The 25,605-nt window shown below is 37.4% G+C and overlaps 1 protein-coding gene across 1 annotated transcript; it reads right to left on the bottom strand.

Annotated features, from left to right (window-relative positions):
• Window positions 1-1,545: 1,545 nt before the first annotated feature.
• Window positions 1,546-22,069, bottom strand: FAM134B (family with sequence similarity 134, member B). Its single transcript, XM_009875086.1, has 7 exons — window positions 21,884-22,069; window positions 11,250-11,373; window positions 9,361-9,445; window positions 8,246-8,383; window positions 6,345-6,409; window positions 5,062-5,188; window positions 1,546-2,080 (listed from the first exon to the last, which is right to left on the bottom strand). Exons 1-7 carry the CDS (start codon window positions 21,916-21,918, stop codon window positions 1,569-1,571), a joined length of 1,086 nt encoding a protein of 361 aa, XP_009873388.1. The 5' UTR covers window positions 21,919-22,069; the 3' UTR covers window positions 1,546-1,568.
• Between the last annotated feature and the right edge of the window lie 3,536 nt (window positions 22,070-25,605).

Here is a 25,605-nt window from a genome sequence, read left to right on the forward strand (position 1 = left end):
TGCATTACTGACACAAAAGCACAAGCAACAATAAAGCTAGTGTCAAAAATCCGCAGTATCTTCCTTTTTGCTACACTCCTTTTGGCCATCTGCTTATTTTTTCCACCTCCAAAGGAAAAAAAAATGGAGTTAACTTTAAACACAGGTTTACCTACACATATATGTTAGTGGAAGATTTCTGTAATCTGTTGCTGTACTTTCTGAGGGTCCTAGATGACAGAATTCACCTCTTCAAATGCCAGCAAATGGAAAATCACTTGAATAGCAGTAGCAGCTGACATGGTCCCTCAACTTTGCTAACGGTTTACATCACAATAAGAAAACTAGCTTTACTTCCTCCTATTTCTTTGATCACTATTGCTTGGTATTACAATTCAATTTTGCCACAGGTGAACAAAAAAGCCCTAAAAAAAGTTAAGTAAGTTACTTGCTTCAGATCCCATGCCACTGCCTCAGCATGTGTCTTTAAACTTGCAGATAATTTAAACAAGTTCATTTTTATTTGTTTTAAATTACATGCCAAGAAGAGGATTCCTAGTGTCTTCTATAGCAAATAGCCTCACTGAATACTTTTAAGTATCTTAGGATATTCAGCTTGCAACACAACTTTTGTTGTAAGTGATAGCAGCTGTTCTGAGGGGGGAAAAAAATACCAAAAGCAAACCTCACAGAATCTTGAATTAAGGAAGTGGCATCTAAACCCCCCTTTTCTTTATTTTTTTTTTTAACCTTTAACCTCTGTTCCAAACAATAACCACCCTCACCTGCTCCCAAAAAGGGCATTTGGTTTGCATGGTATTAACTCTTAGATACAAAAACGTGTTGGCTGACGTCACATGGGCAGTACTGCCAAGGACCAGGCGCTACCAAGGAACATGGCAGTGGTCAGTCAAACAGCATGCCACTTGATGAATCTACAAGCCTAAAACAGCAAAAAACTTGGAAATGCATCACCATATCCAAAATAATTCAAAGGTTTTAAGTATAAAATCAAGTTCTTTGATAGTGTTGCACACATTTAAACTAGAATTGTGCTGGTTAATGTGTTTCATACATAGTAGATGCACTACACATAATGCTAACTGCACAGATTCATACTTTTCAGTATGATTGAGGGAGGTTAGATTTAGTTAAGCTCATTGCAGTCCTCTGACAACTTAACCTTGCTGTGTATTATGTGATTGGCAAACAAGAGTAAATAAACTGCTGACGTTGAAAATTTGGCTCAGGACCCCAAAATACATGGTTGGCAAAAACAAAAAAAAACCCCTCTCTCCCATATCTTTTGAACAACTGACCTCAAACACTCATCTGTGACCAAACAGTGGATAGATAATTCATTTCCATGCTATTACATTGAGGTTTAACTACCAGAAACATTACACTATCAGTATCAGCCGATATTTATCCAGTTAATTCACTCTGCATAAGGGAAATTATTACAACACATCTAACGGGATAGTTAAAGCTTACAGCTCAGAATTTTCCTTTTTTTTTTTTTTTGCATTTGTTTTTTTTAATATGTTTTATACTTAATTTCTTCTGTGTTACCAGCTGCAATTTCCAGGTTAATGACTTCCAAGCAGATTTGAAAGGAAGCCTGAAGATTTCTTCTTTTCCTGGGGTTCTGCTTCTTGGCCCTGTGAAAGTCCCAACTCCTTCTCAATCTGCTCAAGCTCAGACTGGTCGAGCAGTTCAAAATCATCAGCTTCCTCTGTGTCTGTCTCCTCACTCAAACTGGGCACCACATGTGAGGGAGCTTGCTGTGTGGACTGCAACTGGTCTTTGATGGCAGCAGACACGGCAGCTGCGATGACATCCCCAGCAATACCACTCATTAAATTAAAGGTTTGGTCACTGGTCAAAGGCAAGGAGAGCCCTGCAGTAGACGGTCTCTCTTTACTCTGTCTGGAAGCACGATCCACCTTGAAATACGTTTGTTCTTTTTTTCGTTTTTGCTGGATGGGCATGCCAATGCTTGAATCATCATCATCATTTGTTACGGCACCATTTTCTAAAGAAGGAAATTCTGAAAGATCTCTAGCGAAAGCTTCTTCGTGATCGCTAGGTCGGTCAAAATCTATTATAGGGTTACAGAAGGAAACAGTGTTAGCAAACATGAAAGGCCTCCCAAAAAACCAGCCAAATGTAAAAATGCAGTTAGTAAGTGTTCCTGTGAACATGTTTACTAATCCATAGTGTAGCAGTCTTCTGTAATCTCAGTGCAGAGGAGCTTTGTATGACATCTAAAATACAATGGTTTTGAGGTTTGAAATCACAGACTGGCTTAGGTTGGAAGGGACCTCAGAGATCATCTAATCCACATCTAATCTGGTACCCCAAATCACCTGGCATCAACCTAACTCAGAAAGTTGAGGAAAGCGTGGTTTCGAAAATGGTGTCTAGCTGTTTATGAAACAACACATGCAAAACTTTAGCACAGCTAGTTCTAAATATACCAATGACATAAAGTCCTAAAATTTACAATGCAACAACAGGTCTCTCAACTCCTTTTCCTCACTGTATGTATATTAATTACAAATATGTATGCATGTATGAATGTACTACAAGCTTTTAATACACTTGTGAAATAAAAAAGAAAGAATGTTTATGTGATTAAATAAAGATATAAAAACAATGTAAAGACTTATTTTACAACTTTTTCCTTTCTTGGCCTATACTCATATTCCGTAGGAAGCAGAAAATGGAAACTCTTCAGATGACTGAGATCATTTCATGTTTTCAAGAGGATAAAAAGCAGAATGTAAACAAATAAAAAATTAGGTTTTAATGACTGCATTAATGGCACGGTATTTGTTACTAGAAATTTGTAAAGTATGCTGTACAGTACATGGCCTGTGGAGTAGGCCTAAATAAGCATAAGGGAATACTTTGATCTAGTATTCGAATGAGAAGGTAAAAAAAATAATCAGTTTCAACTTACTTTCTATGAAAACAAGCACTAGGAGCATTCATAAGGGCTAAGGAAATGAATCCTAAAAATGTCTCATACATCACTTTCTCCATTTTCTTTAGGAAAAACAGGCTGGGAAGGTGAAGAGGAAGGGCTGTGCTGTATGCAGAGTCGTGGCTCAAACGCACAGAGCTTTGGCAGGAGATGAGCCAGTCCTCGGATGCATCCCATCTGGTCGTGCACTTTTGTGTATGTCCCATTTGCTAAAATACGCCACAGGGAAGAAGATTGGGCGTTGTTTATTTTTCACTTATCAAGGCTTTTAATGCAGTTTCTCACATTATCCTTCCAGCCAAACTGGTGAAGCAAACTGGGAAGAGAACTGTAAGGTGGGTGGAAAACTGGCCAGACCACCAGTGTCAAAGGGCTGTGATCAGTCATACAAGGTCCAACTGTTCCATGGCATCTCTCAAAGGTACTGAAACCAACGGTGTTCAGTGTTTTTATTAATGATTTGAATGACAGGATGGAGTGCACTCTCAGCAAGTCCACGGGCAGAAAGGAACCACTGTGGGGCAGGTGTATTTGATATTCTGGAGGGAGGGGCCCTCAGAGGGACCTTGACAGGCTGGAGAAACAAACAGGCTAAAAAGAAACATCATGAAATTCAACAAAAGTAAATGTCCTACATCTGGGATGGAATAACCTGTGCAGAAGAACAGGTTCAGGCCAACGGCACAGAAAGCAGCTTTCAGCAGCAGGACCTGTGGTCAGCAAGTCAGTGGTACGTCCTTGCAGCAAGGAAGACCAACCACATACTGAGCTATACTAGCAAAAATAAAGTCAGAAATTTCATGGAAGGGATTTTACCCTTCTATTCAGCACCTGAGGACACACATTTGGAGCACTTTGTCCATTTTTGACCTCTCCAGTTCAAAGCAGAGAATGCCGGACTGCAGTGAATTGCCTGGAGGGCCAGCAGGATCATTAGGTGGCTGGAGAACAGGACGTAAGAGGAGATGCGGAGAGAATGGGCTTTGTTCAGCCCTAAGAGAAGGCAGCAGATGGGGGATCGCTTAGTTGTCTTTACCTTATGGGAAGGTACAGAGAAGATGGGGCCTGACTCTTCTTAAAAGTGCACAGTAGAAGGATGAGAGCTGGAACGTGGGAAATTTTGACTCACTATAAGAAAAAACTTTTTCATCATAGGGTGAGCAAATATTGAAAAAGGCTGTCCAGGGAGGTTGCTGGATCTTGGCCACTGGAGACACTTGAAATTCAAATGCTCACAGCCCTGAGCAACTTGATAAAGTTGAATATGCTGTGAATAGGAGGTTAGATGAGATGAATGGCAATTGCTCATTCCAACTTATGATTCTGTGATCGTACAATGCTGTCTATTTACAAGTTGAAATATTAACAAAATAATTTGTTAATTTGGCCTGTATAATGTTGTCAAGTAATATCACCCTACTTGTCATTTACAGTGAGCTTTTCCTAGAAGAGGAGAAATGGTAAGATGAGCAGAGCAACAAATTCTCAGATAAGATTACATCAAACTACTGTTGTCCTTAATCTTCATTCAGGCAAAGTGCTAACTAAAAAGCTTGGTCTGTAAAAAGTAAGAACTTAGAGATCTGATCAAGATCAAGCAAATGCTTAAGAATTCTTCCTAGCCTTAGTCTTCACATCTATTTTAGGCTCATTGCTGGCTGTCTTCAATAGCACTCTAGTAACAAACCCTAGTAACTCTTTAATTGGCTGTTTAGCAATTCAAACTATTCACTTTTTCTTCCTTTTATCTGTATAGCTTACCCACAAAAGCCCTGATATTAACTTAAAAGGTTTACTTGCTTAAAAAATTTGGCAGAAGAGAGTGCTAAATCTGGCACTTATTGAATGTGTCAGTTTTACCCATCACTACTTACTTATTTAGACACCTACTGATGTAATTTATTATTTTTAAGATGACGACAGTTCCTACAGAAGATGTACCAAAACTATATAAAACACAAAATTATATAAAAATTCATTGTAGGGGAAAAGAAAAAACCAAACAAAAAAATTCCATCCACAAATTCTCTAAATGCTTTCAGGTAACTTACATATCTCAATTCATTGATGAAAAAGCTGAAGCTGTTACATACCATCAGATGTGTCTGTCTGTGGAGAATACCCCTCGGATAAGTTAAAGGTCCCATTATCGGTCCAAGATACTTCTGATACATCTGTGTCAGACACCGACAGCTCTTTGGCAACAACTGCAGGACTAACCTACACATAAAAGAGTGCCATACATGGTATTCTTATACTCAAAATATTCACACTACAGGAAGCCAATACTTAAATACTGAAAAAGAAACCTCTTGCATATCATAGAAATCTAAATCGCCTCCTGTTTAAGTTTTAATATAGAAACATCAAAATAGTAGAAGTATACAATACTTAGAAGTGCAGTATCCCTCTTTGTAATAACTGAAAGCTGTACTATACTAAAGAAGCATAGAGAATTCCAGTTATTCATTCAGAAAGTAATTTCCTACTGTAATGAAAGCAGAATGACCCGATGAGTACAAAATACACATAAATGAAAAGAAATGCATAAACTTGGATCAAAACAACAGCCCGTTACCTACAGACAGTCCAAAATTAGCTAAATAAAAAGGTCATTAGCCTTTACAAATTTATAAATATTCAATTATGTCAGCTACAAATTTTTATCCCATGAGATACAGATTTATTATTTTGCAGAGTACAACAACACTTTCAAAGCGATCACTGTCAAAGTCAGGCTCCATACACTACTGATCAAATAGTACATAAGAATTCCTATCAATCTCTATTTTTTTTTTTAATATCAACCAGTGTTCTGATTATAGGGGAAAATCTTTTGCCATACAGTTATGTAGAATATTAAAGGAGAAAGGAGATCATGTGTTCTTCTACAGCTCTAGAAAGTTATTTATGTATAGATAATATACTGATTTACAATACCATTGAAAATGATCAGACAGGTGATTATAAAAGTATCTGACAAATTATGTAGGTTTTCCAATGAGCGTTTCCCTTTTATATTTTAATTTGATAAAAATTAACTGCAATCTCACTGTTGCAAATAAAAATAGCTGCCTTTACTATTAAATGCAACTTTCATCATTTTATAGCCAATACAAAATAGACACATTCTTAGTTTAGTAGGCCAAAGAAACCATTACCCTGAAGGCCAGAAATCACTAATGCAATAAGTTAATTAGTATAAACCTAGACATGAGGACTATGAATCACTCTGAAATCATACTGCTTAGTCCAGGAACACAGCCTCCTGGGCAGGTTAAAGTCTTCCACAGAAGAACAGAGACAGTAGTCTAGATACTCTCCATTATCTATATAGATTTTAAAAGCAAGATAGGGCTGACTGAAAAAAAGTCACCTTAGGACACAGAGCTGATATGTCTAATTCACTGTCATCTTCTGTGGGTTTTGTTTTTGCTGTTTCTGAAAGAAAAAAAAATATTTTTTATCCTACTCATGACAACGGACTTCCAGGTTCAGTGTGTGTTCTCTGCCACACAGCTTATGCAGTACAGCAAGCTTTCACCTGTAGACACAGCGCATCATTTACATAATATACTATTAAGGTGAGAGAAACAAGGCTGATTGAGACGCTAGGTACTTAGCAAAATATACCATGCAACGGCCAAAGTGGGAGAGATAATGTTGCTCTGAAATACATTCCAACAGATGTATTAAGCTGTTGCTCACCATAATATTATCTGGCCTATGTATTTATTTTCTATCCAGTTTGTTTGTTTGTTTCTTTCTTTCTTTTTCTATCTACTCTATCTATATATCTATCTATCTTTTAAACTACATCTCTAGCACAATGCACAGTCTTAACGTATTATTAGAACAGGCAGTGTAGTTATCTCAGCACATTACTTTTATGTGAGAACATAAAATTTTCTTGATAATTGCATGTAATCTTCATTCAGAAAACCCTTCTTCTTTGCATCCCGCGATCACATTTACATGTAAATATGCATACAAAGCATCCTCTGAAGTCTGGCAGAATGTTGCTCCTTACAGATGAACATAAATTTTGCCTGCTCTCTCTGAGAATATTTAACCAATATAAGCTCAAAAGCACAGTCATATTATTTTTGGTTGCCTGTTTTTGCAACTTGCTATTTCCTCTCTTGTGCCAGTGCAAGGGTTTGTGAACCCGTGTGGTGAACCCGAGTGGTGAAACATGGTAGGGACCTTGTCTGGCTTAAATTAAACTGGAGAGTGAGAGGCAGGAAAGAACAAGTCTAACCTCAATCATTTCCTCAGTGCTGGCTTATGAAATTTATGAAAAAATAGTCTGACCTCTCTCTCTCTGCCATTTTCACTTAAAAATAGAATAAGATAGAATAATACATGAAAGAAAATTTTCAGTATATTATTCCTTATTTCCAACAACTACCCCATCATATACAAAAGAAGGGGGAAAGGCAGAAAGTTCCTTTCACTGTATCTCGGAACAGCACACTGTATGATGAATCATTACAAGAAATGCATATTTTAAAGCAGATATGAAATCTCCTGATGTATCATTCACTGCAAAGGGTAGGCTACCTGCAAGTAATGTGACTACACTAAAAAGGTTTAATTACCAAAACACACAAAGCAAACTAAAGATAATATTGTTCATGTAAATATTTTTCTTGAAATAGCTTTGTCACTTAAAATCTAAATGATTCCAAGGTTATAAAAATTTCCAGTAAGATAGGTGAAATTTCGTTTTAAACTGATTTCTCCCCTTTCTTACTAAAAACTTTGATTAATTTGTACGTACTTTTCTACTGTAATTCTTAAATGTTTATTGAATATTTGGGGAAGAAAAATTCTTCTTGCTGTTGGGAGTGAAAACGAGGTGGATTTAGATACTGGAACAGAATTCAGTCTCCTCTTGAAAATTCTGTTACATATTTATTTTGTGTTCTTGAGTGAGTGTTTCTCATGGGTAAGTTGGCCTTATCTAAATGGAGATAAGCACCACATAGCTATAGCAAGTACTTTTTTCTGAAAACTTACAAGCAGTACATTTAATCAACTATGAAGAGAACCATCAGTCTTGCCTTGTTTCCTTCCACAAAATAATTTCTTTTACCATACCCAGACATCTGACATACATTATCACTCATTATAAACCGAAGAACAGTATCCAGGTTCAAAGCAAGAAATACCTTTACTATTGGCTTCAGAGGACAAACCAAACTTTCTGCAAGGTAAACAAAATTTTCTTTGCATACAGAAATACATTACTTGAGACTATACTTAATCACTCACCAGATCTCTCTTTTTTCTTCTGGTTGATATATTCCACTATTCCAAAATCAAGTTTCATCAGAACAGCCTTTATTTTGCTGCACACTTTCTGTCCAAATTCATTGCACTTAAGGAAGGGACACAAAAAGGCACACAATACTGTGATAAAAATGGAGACAGAGAAAAATTGTATTGAAATATTGCTTTATAAGAAGTTACTCAATGAAGCTTAAACAACGTATTTGCAGAAGATACCTACTAATTTTACAGAATGCAATTAGTTTTACACAAAAATGCACTGTGAAATGCCCATGTCAGACATACTGTTAATGTCAAATCCTATGCAACATTGTGCCAGAATCAACAGGCTGAAAATACTTGTAAGCTGACCTACATATGACAAAAAGCACTTGTGGGCACCTACATATGTATGTGTATATGCGTGCATATATCATGGAATAGTTTGGGTTGGGACTTTTAAAGGTCATCTAGCCAACACCCCTGCAGTGAGCAAGGACAACTTTAACTGGATGAGATTGCTCAGAGCCCCATCCAGCCTGGCCTTGAATATCTCCAGGGATGGGGCCTCCACCACCTCTCTGGGCAACCTGTTCTAGTGTTTCACCACCCTCACTGTAAAAAATGTCTTCCTTATATCTAGTCTCAATCTACTCTCTCTATTTTAAAACTATCAGCTCTTGTCCCCACAACAGGTCGTATTCTCCCCATCTTTCTTGTAGGCCCCCTTTAAGTACTGGAAAGACACTATATGGTCCCCCTGAAGCCTTCTTCCAGGCTGAACAACCCCAACTCTCTCAGCCTTTCCTCACTGGAGAGGTGTTCCGGCCTTCTGATCATTTTTATGTCCCTCTTCTTGACCACTCCAACAGGTCCAGGCCTCTCTTACAGTGAGGACTCCAGAGCCGGACACAGAACTCCAGGTGAGGTCTCACCAGAGCAGGGGAGAGGGGCAGAACCCCCTCCCTTGACCTGGCCACCACGCTGCTCAGCTTGGTGTCACTGACCAACTTGCACGTGTGAGTAAATATATATAAATAAATAAAATACTCCCTACACACAGACCAAATGATGAACAAACATACATAAATCATGATTGAAAAAGAGCCTATACTTACACAGGACATAGGAGAGGACAACTCCAGGAATGTAACTTCCCAAGACAGTGAAAAATGTACATACACTGCAGACTAACAGGCAAAACTGGAAAAAAAAAACATTACAACTGGCCATTAACATTTCTACTGTGCAAATATTTAGACCACTTTTCAGAAGAAAAATGTTGCACGCTAAATGCGTCTAAATCTAGAATCCACTGGAAAACTGAATTATTTTTTCTTAAAAATTAGGGAAAAACTTTAACCTTTTTGGTGCAAATAAGCACCAAATAATTAGGATATACCTCTTCTCCTATTATAGAAATGTGCTATTTTTATTCATTTATGTAAAGGTTTAACAAGCTCACAGTTATTGCTAAAATTACTAGAAATTACTTCACCTTCACTACACAAAAAAAGGTTAAACAATTGATACGCAGGAAAACAGCCAGATCACTAACTGAAATGTTACAGCGCACACTTGCTGCATGCTTACAAAAGCAAAAAATCCTTCCTGTAAGGACAATTCTCTCCCGTCATGTTGCTTTGTGAAACTGTTTTCTGTCATATGCTGGCAAGCATTCTCTTGATGTTTGTTGGTTCCTCTGAGGTCCCTGTCAACAAAACTGATCTGAAAAATTATATTGAAAAATATAAAACTTGAGATTCAGCCTCTGCTTGATCATCTCTTGCAACTGCACAAATGCTGAGTACAGAACTGATCTGCTGAGAGCTTACAGAAGGAATCCATTTTCTTCTCTGTGCACAGCACCAGTGCCTAATTTGCCTGTAATTATAGCAGTAAAATAGTGCCCTGGCTTAGAGAATGAGGGCAGGAAAAATACAGGAAAACATGTTGTCAGAATTATCTTTTCTAAATCAGCATTAGATAGATCGTAGCATTCAGTTACTGTGTCACGTCACCATGTGACAAAATTACAGGATTGTGTATACTGATAGCGTGTTTCCTTACCTCAATATACAGCTACTTCTTTTAAATATGACTTTATTATCCTAAACAAATAACTTCTTTTTGTATGATTTACTCATATTTGAAATATATTTCATCCTGTTGCTCATCTGTATTTTCAGTCTAAATTCCTAGTATTTGAGTGTGGTACTGCACACTTCCTGTTTCTTAATTCTGAAGGATCTGTTTTCAGTAAAGATTTTGTGGCAAAGTTAATTGAGATAAAAAGAGGAGAAAAAGCCTCCTAATACCCTTTTCAATTGTATTTCACAATAAGAATACAAAAATAAAATCTACTATTGCCACGATGTATTCCTACATTATTTGTATTTTTCTTTGGAAAAGAAAGCTGCTTCACTTTTGGCTAGAACTGCATAGTGATATTCTTCCTATCTGGAAGGAAGAAACCTTACTCTTGCCTCCTCATGATGTAGGCTTGCCAGCTCAGTCTTTCCAGTAAAAAAAACCAAACTACAACTATATCTCTAGAGAAGAATTATCACAATAAAATATGTGGAATTCTCTTCTATCTTGTTAATACTTGTGCACCTATTCCTGAAAACTACAGTTATATGGAAAAAAATCCAGGTGTATGTTTTTTCTGCCTTTTCAAGTGTTTATTAAATTGTGACATTTTAAATTTCCTTTCCATGGGATGGCTGGTGAGGGTCCAGCAGATGTAAGGGGAGGGACTGTATTGCTATAAATTTAACTCTGAGCAGTTTTGCTCACTGATGACTTTCCTGTGTTTTTCACATCAAAAAGTTAGCAGAAACTCATGACCAAATGTAGCACGTATATTTTACTTTTAATTTTTGTACTTGCTTGCTTGTTGGGATTTTTTTTTTAAATCTATCTTATCGCTTTAATAAACAATGTCATACTATTAATCTTTTTATTGAACAATATTATACTATTAATCTTACTCAGGAGTGCTTACCTTGCCAGGGTTTTGTTCCTTGAAGTGGGACATTTCTTGAAGAAATACGAATAAATTCATCAGTGTTTCTGAAAGGCACTGATTTATTCTGGGTCTGTAGTCTTGCCTGGAATCGACTTTCCAGCTGAATAAAACAAACAAAAATAGCCAACAACTCAGATTATAGCTCTTAGAAAGTTGAAACTGGTTGAAAGCATCACGTTGTAAAGCAACAGCCTCCAGAAATCCAGTGGATGCTGCTATACTATAGAAACCTGTGCTTGTTTCCACATATTTTATATTGGACTAATTTGACCTTTTTTAATCAAACAAAATCTGCTCAGTAGTAGCAATTCTCAGTCCATATAAGCAATTTTATGGAAGAAATTACTGCTTATTCATTCTGGCCATATGAAAACACTGAGTTCAAGGCACAGCAACCAAACGCCAAACTTGCCTCTTAATATTATTTTTCTCTAAAAAACATACCACACTATGTGGCCACAGATATGAATACCTTCAATTTCATTCATACAATCTTTGTGATTTTTCTTTTTCTATTTTTTGTCTTTTCCAAACTATGATGATCCATAAGCGGTTGTTAGCCCACTTAGAAAAAGAGAAATTGCTGTTGAAGTCTTGATGTTTACATTCGTTTCCTTATTGTTTTTTTTATTTTTCTACTACACTGAAAGAACTGTTTCTAAAGCTTAGCTTATGACTCTTCAGTCCTTTTGATACAATTTAAAAAACTGTACTGAAGAATTTGCTGAAAAACATGAGAAAGTATATGTATCTAGTTTGGGGTGATCAGTTTAGACAATCCCCAGTTTAAACAATCATATGGTAGAGTTTGTCAAATCAAACTATTTAAGTATGGATGTAACACCATGTGAATACTGAGAATCAGAAGTAAACTCTGTACCAGTTTTATAAAGCTGTATTTCACATAACTCATAGCTTTGATCACAGTGAATGCAAGTAAGCCATAAACAATCCCACAGTCGTTTTGTTCGGATACATAATCCATTAGATGTCCAATGCATCACTGCATTAACGGTCAACGTTTTGTCACAGGTTGATCAAATTACAGCATAAATAAAACACTTCATCATGAAAAAAATGAATGCACAAGAGTTGGTGCGTAGCAATAAGGACATACACACAGATTGTCAGATCAAACTGCCAACTCGTATTTCCAAATAATTACTCTGCTATTTAGCTAGTAAAATACCAGAAGGCCCTGTTAACAGTTCTTATTATTCAGAATGCCCTAGTACAACTTAAATTTCAGCAAGCATCAGTAAGTGATGTTTTGGACTGGACTGTTAACTCAGATTTCAGGTCACAGATAAATAATGAAACCAGGCAAATGACAAGTAAATATATATAAACATCTACTTCACTTTATCTTCCAACTAAAAAAAAAAATTATTTATAAATCGTCAGTTGCATAACCCAAAATCTTTGTCATTTCTCCTTTACAAACTACGATAAAAGGAGAAACTTAACTCTGAATTTCAAATCCAATGTATCAGCAAAAAGAACACCAGAATTAAGTTCTCCTTAAAACCTATAACAGTTCAGCTAAATCCGAGACAACGTGTGACGCCCAATTCAGCAAGGTTTAAAGCCGCTTTTTCTTACAATTTTAAAATCTTGCTCTTATTTCTCATAAACACACAAGATAAGATGATACTGGGCTTATGCTGAATTGTATACTTTGGTCCAGCTGCTGCCTACATTTAAATTTGTGGATTTTTATATACTTACATCTAAGCCAGGAATAAGTCTTCTTGTCCCACTTACATGATATCTATTTTTATTCTACATACCTTCTTTTCTGTCATGCTGCAGACAAATTCATTACTTGGAAGCAGCTGCCCTAACAACAGAGGTTAGCCACTTACTCCTATTTTCAGAGACAGTCTCCACAGCTTCATTTTTGTAAAAAGTCAGGAATACTTTCAGTCAAAAACGTTTAGTGAAACACACATCTTTCTCTACAGCTATATTTAAGTACCGTACAGCGACTTCACCACGAGGTGGTGACACAGCAACATCAGGACTAGAGCAAGGTTTGTGAGCCATTTCATAAGTGGCACGCGTTGGGGCTGCAGAATTCACACTGGCAGAACATGACTTAAAGAAAAACTAGTATCTCAACCACGGCGTAGAACTGATTAAAGTTAAAACCCCTAATTGTTGCCCTATTCCCAGTTTTATTATGATACAGTATTGATAGTATTGCAGTAGCATGATTTCCTCTTACGTCACAAAATGCTGAGGGTGATGTTCCCCCCCTTCCGCTGCTCCCTTTCAGGAAAAAAAAAAAAGAACAATTTTAAATAGTGTACCCAAAACTCATAGGATGAGAGCCTCCTATCTTGGACTAGGCGAATTTTGCAAGACAGAGAAAACGCAACGTATTTTCCTGCCATGCATGGCACTGTATGCAGGTGATTCTCTGACAGAAGCTGTAAATATAACCATTAAACAACTCATGGCGAACACTGCAGGAACCCAGCAGGAGGGATCAGCAATGTCACACAGAACTTTCTGTCTACCTCCCATCCACAATACTGATTTCAATTTCCAGCCTCTCTGATAATTAGGGGCTTGAGAATATTAGTATACAAGCGTTTCATCTTATGAAAACTGCAATTTTTAAGGATAGGATACTCTCTTAAAGAAACATTGCTTCCAGCTTTTGCTGGTTGAAAGATGCCGGAAGTACGAGCTACAAAGCAGATAAAAGGTATTCCTAGATGCTTTGGCCCCAGGTTCTGTAAGTGGTGCATCCACAAAGCAGCAGCCAGGCAGGAAGAGTGGATACTACAGGTGAAGTCTGCTCCAAAACATTACAGACCCACTACTAAGCTTGCTCTGCAGAAGAATACTTGACACAAGAAATCACGAGGGACCTTTGTCAATTCTACCATAGTCACACTTTTCTGTTTTACAGGGAACACCAAGGGCTATTTTGAAACCTTATCCTGATCTGAGGCAACTAGAGGTGTTAGAAAATCAGCTTGCTGATCTTCAGTGTGACAGTCAGGTACGCACGCTGCCTCTTCTTGTTCACACCTCCCAACAACCAGCACCCCTGCTAACCTCGGTCCCTCCTGCCCCCTTCCTCAGAGCCCGCTTGAGCAGCAGTGCTATCCAGACAGAGGCCAGAGGGCTGGAACCAGAGGCCAGCAACAGAGATCCTGGTGAAGGGGGAGTGAGAAAGAAAGGGGGAAAACATGTAGCTGTATGTATGCCAAAATAGATAGGTTACGTCATGCCCTTGTAGAAACAGAGATAAACACTAAACCTGCCTTGGATCAAAAGGTGGCAGACACGTAACGATGCATACTCCAGACAAATTAATTTTTCAATGATTACATTTAAAGACAAAAAAGGAAAAAACGGAGATACGTGATGTAGATGATGAATGTGGAGGGCTTGACTACAACATCAGTCAACCAAGAAACTAAAAAACTACTTCAGCATAATGTTAGTGGCGTTACTTACAGCACCTTAACACATGACTTAACTGTGAACCCTAAACTTCCTGCCACACAGCTTTTGGGACTCCTGCCTAGGCGCTCTCTTGGGGATGTAAGCAGCCATCCCTCTCTAAACACCTTAAAAGCTTTTTGTGCACAATTTAGAAAGAATAGAGGTTTATGCTCCCATCACTTATCCTGAGTTTGATATAAAGAACTACACTTCTAAATCAACTGTCAATAAGGCTGAAGGTGTCAAAAATTAATTAGTTGTATCCTCCTGACTAGCTAGTGCATGGTTTCCAAAACTGAGCAAATACACAAACTGTTACCTAGTAGCTGCAAAGAAAATCCCCACAAAACACTCTCCCACCCCAGATGCTTCAACCCATCACAGTCACACACTCTGGCCAGAAGAGTCAGTGGCATTACATTCTCTAAAAATGACTGATGGTGTCATGCTCTCATTTTGTACCTAGACATCTGTTCAGGCAAAGCCCCGTCACATTTCTCTCAGAAAGGTCAGGAGCTCTCATGTTACCGGTTTAAAGATCTCTTCGTGATGTGCTGGATTTTTTTTAATTATGTGCACACAGTTTTATATGTATCTTCACGGAGAGACGCTACTGAGAACGGCAGCAGCGACAGAGTACACCGTGGTGTGGTGGATCTGAAGGACTGCACCTACATAAACAAAGAGTCAGTAATTAAAGAGCTTCTGAATCTTCGGGATTTCCCAACTGTAATCACACACGCTCCAAACCTAGACAGACTCTGTAATTTTAAGGGTAACTTAGAATGTATTAGTCAAGGTTGAAGAGATGCAAGTTACATTCCCAAAGACATGTAAATACAAATAAAGGTAATACAGCTATTTTGTAGTATTTTTTAAAGTAGTATCTAGAGCTTAGGGAATGATGCAGCTGTAAGGGAAGTGTATACATAAGGACAAACCCTAAAGGCAACCAGGAGTTGAGTATGAGACTTAACCAAATGAAATCAAGTATGTAAACTATTAGCAAAACCTAATCAAGCTGGTTTATACTTTCAGAAATTTCACAGGTCTCTCCTGTGAGGAACGGAATCACCACAGTGCAAAAGGGAGTAATTATAATGATGTAGTAACTCTTCTTTGAAATAAACAATTTATACCTGAAGACCTATACCAAAAATATATTTTAAAATTTGTCTTCTAAATTATTCAGGTACAGAGATAAGGGGTAAAAAATAGTATTTAGATGAAAAAAGATTGTGAAAAACACATTTAAATTACAGGTGACCATGTACTCAAAATGAAAATAACCATCCCTGTCTCTTTCAAAATACAAAATAGTGTAAACCCAGCACATTTTATAGTTAAGTGTATAAAATCAAACTACCAATGGCAAAACCTCTAAAATTTACTACTGAACTATGTGGTAGAAAACAATGCAATATTGATTAGCCTTACTAGAATACAATGTAACAAACTTGTGAATGCTACCTGCACTAGGAGGGAAGACATAACAGCAAGCACCACTGAACTCACAGCATAGCATTTTAATGACCTATGTGGCTAATTTAAAAGGCGATTATGCAGAATTGTGCTTTATCCTGTGCCACCTTTGGATCCTATGCAATCGTTAAGTATACTAAAATAATTATATTTGTGTCATGTGGCTATGACCAAGTCAACAAGACTTGCAATTTAAATGAATCACTGGGACACCATGTAAAACCCTGCTTGCTTCAAAGCCTTCCATGAAGGATGCTGTATAACTGAAAGAACGAGGAACGCAGGGAGGATCCACAAATACACTCTCTTCTCAAACTTCAGGGGGACTCTTCATCTACCACTTTTTTTGCTACAAACTCCACAAAGCTTGTCTGATAGAAATCTCTCCAGCTTGTACAGGTTCATGTGCACTTCATTTCCAGTTGTTAATCTATAGATGCTGAGAGGTTTAGGCTTCCACCAACACGTAATACTGTGGCAAACATCCTGTAACCAACCACATTTGACATCCTTTCAATGTTAAAGTTTGGACACACCTGGAATCGCTTAAGATATACAAAGTTAGATGGCATTTTTCTTTCTTTTTTTTTTTTTAAATTGAAGCTAGAGAAGGCAGTTAACAACCTTAAAGAGTAACTAACAAGATTTTCCAGAAATCTCCTTTAATTACCATCTTTCCTGCAGTTCGAATACATAATTTCTAAGAACTAAATGAAGTCTGTTAATATCATGCAACACTGCTTCTAAAGCTTTTAAAATGTCCTCCTTCTGACCTCATTTATCTTCATCTGACACTTCAGTTTTGTGCATTTTATTAACAGTGAGTCAGTCCAATTTGCTGTCACTGTTTATTTCGGGGGAAGGTGTGCAATAAAAAGCTGAAAAAAGATATTATATCATAGTTTTCAGTAACATGCATGCCCTTTTTATTTCCTGACAAAAAATATTTTTCAGTAATATTACTGTACAATAAATAGGTTTAAATCACCAGCATTTGATGAGCCTGGATGTGTTTTTCCTCAATTGACTGCACACCAGACTGGGTCAGGACATGTGATTTTCAACAAAACATAAGTAATATTTCACCCCTGAGTTTATAAGCTTCTTGCATAGTGTGTTAAACTGATGTCATAATGGTATTTTCTCCTCTTCAAGTGACATGGGAACATTTTACCACTGGTATGCTGCTAAACAAGATCAACAGCATAAATGAAGGGGTTTTTTGCTTATGCCAACTAGTCAAAAAACAAACTTTTCTGAAAAAAATCCTGTTGTTATACTCAAGTGTTCTGCAAAGACATAGGGGAACTCATCTTGCCCTAGAGCGTGCTTAATAAGAAAAAGATTGATTACCACTAGGATTTTATTTTAGGGGGGATTTGTTCATCTATTCTATTCAAGTATAACATCAGTCATCTTACAAAGTCTTAACAGGCAGCTGTATTGTCTTTCTTTAGCTGATCCGAAACCAACTGCTTAACCCCAACTTTTTTGACGGCGACTCCAGTACGCAAGTTCCTGAACGTAGCAGACTCCACTGAATGTTGTCACTTTCTGCTGCATGTCCTGCTAAAATACACTCCCAACTAAATTTGGGGCAGCTCCTCTGGACAGTCTCTTCTAAGCAAACTGATATGTGAGCTCTCACGGGAAACCCTTCCTTTGACCTGTGCTACTCCTGCCCAGCTCCCCTGAGAGGAACACCAGCTACTGCAGTTTGAGGTCATTCAACATGTGAAATGTGATCTGAGAGTCAAGTGCTGTTAGTCCAAAGTCATGACTTAGTCAATAAGCGTAGCTTTTTTAAAATGTCTCTCTGCATAATTGTTTCAGTGCCACATAAATACTATTGCAGGCTTGTTTTCTGTTTAGCAAAGGCTATAACACTATTACTACATGCTGTTGTGTTTTTACAAAGACAGTACGAGGGCTGGGATCTTCCAGGTCAGCTTTCCATTTGCAACAGAAACTGCTGATGCAAAAGAGACATTTTTATTGCACTGTTTTTGTTCAGAAAAGTAAGGAAGCCTTGTTTCTGTCAACAGGAGCGTAAAGTTCTGTTTGCAGAACTTTAAACAGCTCTTCCCAGCTGTTGGAAGCAATTCTTTCACATTTATTTTTCTCTGGCAAAGACAACTCTTTTAACCTTTTTTCACAAAATCAATTAATTTTCTTCCTTCAGCCTCCACATTCTTCATCTGGGATACTGCTAGTTTAAGGCCCCTCAAAGTCAAACAGCTAGGAAAGATGAGCTGAGCATTCCTGGAGTTGCAGAGCAGCTGCACACAAAAAGAAAATTGTATTTTCAAGTGCCAGACAAAAAATAATTTTAACCTGCAAAAACATGAAAACAACTTTTTGTGTAATATTACAAGATGATTTAACTCCTTCTGTGCAGCGTTTCATTCTTTCACTCTTCAATTGATTTTAATTTATTTTTTATGAGCAGGTGAACATTTAGTTCAATGCACAATAGTAATGATGATGGCATTACATTTGTGCACTGAATTCTATCATAAAAAGAAAGAAAATACTTTATTAACTAATACAAGCATAAGAAACACATATTCTTATATAATTACACATCGACAAGCTCTGAGTAATTAAATAACATGTGGATTTGACTTTAAACTGGATAATCATTATTCTAAGTCCGGGTCATGCATTGTAAGATTTTAGTTCAAAATCAACTGGTTCAAAATAACGTATGTTTCTCCCCCATTTTTAGTCAAGTCATAAAAGGTTCCTGGCTAACAGTTTAGTGTACCATTCTTTCCAGTAAAAGGCACGTGACAGAGACTAGAACAACACAGATGTTCTGACAGAGGGGTATCTCTTTGAAGCACCTACAGCTGTGTGCTTCTACCACTTCAGGATCAATTATATATTCTTGACCATCAGTAGACTCCTCATGAGACATCAATTTCTATTATTTTTTAAAAACAGATTATGCCACCTTACACTAAAACTATAAGGAACCTGATGATAAAGAATTACCATGGGAAAATATTGTCCTCATGCAAAACTGTTTTCAACCCTTTACCTTTGAGTACGTTTCCTCACTGTTCTTGATCTGCAACCGCTCAGGATCATATAACAAAACAAAACAGAAGATAGGAGTGGATACCTAATCTTCACAACTTTTAGCTTTTATATTAGCCTTACTAAGAAGTATTTGTGCATATGCTCCTTTGCTTACTCTAGATTTACATTCACAGTATGACAAACAGACTATTGACCAATGTCACATCTTTAACTATGATGCTATAACGTTCATGAAATACTCCCGTGATGTAACATTACATATTTTCTGAAGTAGGACATGAACTCAAGTGAGGAAAGGATGTAAGAACCATTTGTTTGCCTCTGAGAAGGAGCTACAAGTGTGTTGAAACCAATCAGCTGACAAAGCTCATTCTACAGCTGCTACAAAAATACAACTGCCCTCCCTTTTAAATACATAAAGCAGTAGCTTGGATTCAGTGTGCCTTCAAAATTACCGTACTACCTGTACATTTACATTACTATCTCTTCTTCTGTGATTCTAAAGCGAATTGCTCCAGTACAGTTCCCATACTGTTCCAGTACAGCTCCCATTGCTCCTCCTTCTATTCCCTCTTGTTTAACCTGGACCAAAATACTCTGACCTCCATCAAATCTCATCAGCACTTCTGCACAAACGTTCGCCAGTGATATCCTATTTGTTACTACAAAGACAACAAGACAAATTAATTCCAGGAAAACTCAGAACCTTTTGCTTAAATTACTTTTTCAAACCTTTTGCTCAATAGCAAAGTCACAAAAGAGAGACTAGGAGCAGGGTCAATTCATTTAATGTTATTTTCAGAAATGATAAATGGGGAGAGGAGGCTCTATTACTATGCTTTTTCAGGTTATCGCTCTAGAACCATTCATCCTTTTTGTTTAAAAAGCCCAAACGAAATGAACAACTTCAATTCATAAAAAAAATTTTAAAGGTTTGGGCCTAGTATTACCTCTATTTAACTGTCAAAGCTTGCTACAAGCCTTTACAGGGAAAGAACTGCAAGCAAAGATATTATAAAGCTTGTATGCTTTGCATACGAGCTGCATCCTTTCATATATTGGTAAATACAGTTGCCTTTTTTCCCCCACAAATTTAAATTTGGAAATTTTTTTTTCAATATTATATTTCTTCTTAGCTGGAAAGATTCTCTCCTATCTGGATCTATGAAAATCCACAATACACTTTCAAGGAATGACATGGTACATATCCTTTATGAAATTGATTCAAAACAAAGAAAAAGGTGACTATAATCAGAAATCTTTTTTTAAAATGTCTCACGAATATTGCTGTTTTCCTGTATTGCAAAGCATACGCTTTAGTGAACTGGAGATCCAGCCGAACATTTTTTAATAAGTAGCAATTAACCCTCTGGTGGCTATGAGTAATGAGTCAACATTTCCTTAAAGGAAAGGAAAAAAAAAGCGCTACCTACCACTACAATTTTAATCTATATCAGATATAGGGCACAGATTAGATTCCTGCAAACGGAAATGCGTAGGTGACCCCACCCTTGCAGAGACCCAGTTATGCCACTGGGGATCCGTTCACCCCCGCTCATCCCATTAGGTAAACGTGCCTGAATATACTGATTTACAACAGACAACCTGAAATGTCTTCTGTATTCCATCTGTCTTACAACACACCACATTGACATACATATTGGAAAACATCCACATGAATGTTCAAATTTAAATCTAACTGGAAGAAATCAAATTAAAAGCCATAATGAAATGCTCACTTCCGATTCTTGTAATTTCTTAATCTTGCATCTATACTGTGGCATTTTGTTAACTAACTTCTTAAAGAAAAAAAAAAAGTCGTCTATTTCCACATATAATATGTGGCAATTTTTCTTTGCAATATCAAATATTTCACTGACACCATTTTAGAGCCAGCATTTTGATTAGCATCAAGACAGTAAAAATTGCAACCATGCAAAGACCATGTGGACTTTAAGAAGTTTAGATTATAAACTCTGTCATAGCCAAACAACAGTAATATTTACTTTTAAAAGATATATTTGAAAATCTATTTAGTCAAATTTAATTAGTGCATTTATTTCATAGGAATGCACTGGATCATATTTGAGAAAATAGTATTTGATAAACTGTTATTAAGTTTTAGATCTAACTATTTTCTTCTTGTCATGACCGTCGGTTTTATTAGCTAATTAAGATAAAAGTTAAACTTGAGGAAGACAGGCATACTTCAAAGGGACACAGTGCCCTATCTCGTATTGATGAGTTATGGTTCTGTCAGTAACATGGCTCCAACTAAACTATTTGTGCCTCTGACATTTTGAGGTTTGTAAGTTGTCCCATGGTTGGCAAAAGTGACTTGGTAGAAACCACCCAGTATCTTCTTCCTTTCAGCTTTACTTTAAGAAATACATAAGAGCTGTACAATTTAACCTCTACACAGTCATTAAGATCTAATACTTCCCTCCTAAGAAGCCTTAGATTAGCATTAGAGGAAAAACCTTCCAGAATCAGATGACCTGTTACAACGCAGAGAAAACTGATGTTAGGCTGAGCACTCAGGAGCACACACAGATTAATTACACGAAGCCTCGGTCTGTACTGAGCTGCACGAGAAGGCCGTCGGAATCAATGTACAGTACCTTTCATCTTGTCCCAGATCCTCACTGTCTGGCATTTCAGATGTAAAAGGGAATGATCTCTCCCTCTCTCTACCAATCTAGATAATCCAGGCAACAGTCTTCTAGTCTGTTTTGTGTTTTAGAAGCACCAACCCAGGCACCTGTCCTGTTTGCTGCTGAGAGGAGCGTTCCTTGCTCGGAGAGCAAATGTTTACAAGACATCCTAAGTGCCTGCTGGACTTGAATGAAGTTCAGAGCGTTTGGCTTTGATTGGCCAAGGCTATAAATAAACAAGTCGTGACTCACCTCGCACACTATGACAGGGTGTTTAGTAGCAAGCGCAGCCAAAAGCAAAACAGATGTGGGGTGGTTTTTTTTGCCTCTTCTGGTCATGTGAGGGACACTCACCACCCAGTTAGGACATTTCATTTTTTTGCTTCTCCTGGAAATCATCCTCAACATCTCCCATTTTTCTCAGGTATTAGTGAGCAGCAACCAAAATGACAGGAAGCTAAATGACATGAACTTTAAAGTAATATGCTTAAAAATACAAGAGCAACGAGCTTACTCTAACTGTAAAAATATCCTTTTATTCCTCCCCACAAAGTGTCAGTCACAGGCTGTCAGAAGAAACAAAATTACTCTCCACTGACTAAATTCACAGATGAAAAAAAACACCTCAGCAATTCTTTTAAAATAAGGAATAGGAAGACAAGTTTTCTATAAAGATTAACTGCATTGTTTTTAAACTCTGAATTCAAGCTTGTCTGCCACAAGCACTCTTGGCTATCACAGGGATACCAGCAAATGGTACTGGAAGAGCCCTCAGAATCAAAGTATGCCGACAGGAGAAGGTGTTCTGCCAAAATACTTGGAATGCCTCTATGAACAACCTAACGTGAATTGACAGATTCACCTTCCTCCCACGGCTCTTTGCTGTGTGCATGACACGGACTCTGTCACTCCAGCTACATCTCTACATTTATCAACACTCCTGCAACCTTATCTGTGCTGATGAAGCTTTGTTGTGCAGCCCAAGACTCCAAGAATCACGTGCAATGTTCCTCATTGCTCAGCCCTGCTCCTTCACATGGCTTCCTTCTTCCATTGAACAGCTTGACCTATTGTTCTTAAAGTATTCTGAGATAAATACTACATACAGAGATCTACACAGGGAAATCTTTTTTTCTAGGAAGAAACCCAAGAAGATTTAGACCAGCCTCTCCTGCATGAGATAGCAGGAATTGTCCTGGGGATGTCAAATCTTAAAAATAAGTTTTTAAAAAATAAGCAAAGCTGCAATTAAAGGTATGCCAGATAAAAAGAAAAACAAGCATTCCTTGCCTTTGATTTGATAAGCTCTGTTTAGTTCATTGTGGGTAATGCATCATTCACTGGAAAGCTGCTTAACTTTCAAAACTGCAAAGGATTCTATCCTTTCTTCCTATTTTAATATAAAATGCACAATGACTAGTAAGATCTAGATAGAAATTGCAAGAATTCCCCAAACCATATAATCATAGATCACTTTAAATTGCGTGATTTATATTTACTGTGCATCTGAATTAATAAAATGATCTCAGGAAATGATGAGAAAACAAAATGAAACAGGAATGCTGCCTATCTGTGAATGACAACTTCCCTAACTCCCAACATTCCCCTTAGTTCCTTTACTTAATCTCATCCAATCTTCCATATTCACACCTTTCCTTAGTCTTCCACAAGACATGTTACTCCTGAAGCAGTTTAATCATACCAGACTTTTAAATGAGGGAGAAGAAAAGCAGGAGTAACGTCCTATGTCTAAATTATGCAAAGCAATATATAAATATGTATTAATAAACGTTCTGCCCTACTCAACAGAGATGTTCCATGGTCACCTAAGTCTGCATATTTCAATGTAATCCTCTTCTTTTTTTTTTCTTCTACTTTTGATAGTTATAGCTGAAATAATTAGAGGTGAATTTCCTTCAAGCTTACCCTGAAATAAGAGAGCCGCTAAATAAAAAAATCTTAATTAATAAAATCGTTTTGTATGACAGATTCCTTTTCAGATCAAAATTCTGAAGTCCTCTAATCAAGAAAAGAATCAAAGGAAATAACTGCAATCTGCAAACACACAAAAGCATCATTCAAATTTAAATGTAGCATCAAAGAAGAAAGTAAGCAAAACTAATCCCCTTGTGCCATGCAAGTTGTTTTTGTTTGTTTCCATGCATTGCAATCTTACATAGCCACATATATTCACTATGTGAAATGCCTTTTTACAAAATATTCCTTTTTTATGCATTTGATGATTACACTCAGGAGTTGAAAAGCTTTCAGGGTCATGTTTATCCCTGTATTTCAGTCTTGGAACTCAATGTACTCCAAAGTCTTCAAGTACCACTTGAAGTCCTGAAGTTCATTTCCTTGTTGCACTCTGCACATATTGCTCACCGCTACTGCAGAAAAACAGTTACTGTCTATTTTTACAATTCCTTAGAACCCTTTCCCAGCTCTCAGTGAGGTAAGGAGCTTAATATCACCTGATTTACTTATTGATAAACAAGTGCTGGAAAGATTAAGTTCGAAAGTGTCTACTAAATGAGTACCCAACTGAAATGTCAAGCACCTGTTAACTTGGAAGTAGAGCATTTATAAAACACTCCTGTACTCAAAGACAAGTTTCTACTGACATCACTGCTCATCATTTTTGCAAAGTAGACTTTGGAACAGCACATTTATGAGCGCATAATTAGCCAAACCTCAATCACACTAAATTATTTTGCTTAGTATCACAAAGAAGACTATCTAGAAAATTAATCTCAATTTTTTGATCATTCCAGATTCTTCCCCACCCGAGGGAATCAGAGCTTGTATTCGTCCATCTCGAGATTTCCAGTAGGTCAGGCTCCAAACTATTTCGCAGCTGCATGAGATGGAGTGACCTCTCTGTGTACACTTGGGTGGAACATCAGCAGGTGAGCAAAGGTACTCTACTGATCGCGCCAAAGGGCTTCTGTCATCTCCCACTGTGTCCAAAAGCACAGCCTAAGGAAAAATGCATTGCTGCCCTCTCCAAATAGTCTTCCAGACTCCAACTTGTGGCTCACAGGTTTCCTGAACCAGCAGTAATGTCTGTGTTTTTAGCTCTGAGTGGATTTCTATCCTGTGATAGCATCTGTGGCATCTTGTGGCAAGGACTTCTGCAGCTTAACCAGATACAAAAACAAAAAAACAACCAAACCCCACCAGTTTTGTGTGCTCTGATCTAGCCACTTCAACTGATTTCTAAGAAGTCCTATACTGGAATAGGTAGATGACAGTTACCTCTCTAGCTTTTCACAGCTATTCATCACTTTTGCAGATCATTATCATATTCTTTTTGATGGGACTGCAAAACTGAAGGGTGGAGATGCATAGAAAAGAGCTTGCCTTGTATTAGAATTACTAAGAATCACAGAATCAGTTAAAAATCAGTTTTGAACTTTTTCAACATGGTAAACGCAAAGTTACTAGAAATTACAGAATTGAGGAAGGAAAAGCTCTTTCCTACCCATGTTACTTTTCAGGAGGTTCTTACTTCCTTGCCTAGTTGTAGCTAATGTTGCAACTTTCTGAACTGCAGAGGACTTGGGTCAGTCCTCGCTGCCCCTTCTAAGTTCATTCTTGCTGCCTCTGAGGCATCAATTCACGTGACTAATCTCTGCTCCTCTCACCAACTTCCTTGCTCGAGCTGCTATCGTCCAGCGTTGCCGTGT

The sequence above is a fragment of the Apaloderma vittatum genome, unplaced genomic scaffold, assembly GCF_000703405.1.
Source record: "Apaloderma vittatum isolate BGI_N311 unplaced genomic scaffold, ASM70340v1 scaffold7148, whole genome shotgun sequence".
In the NCBI taxonomy this organism is placed as follows: domain Eukaryota; kingdom Metazoa; phylum Chordata; class Aves; order Trogoniformes; family Trogonidae; genus Apaloderma; species Apaloderma vittatum.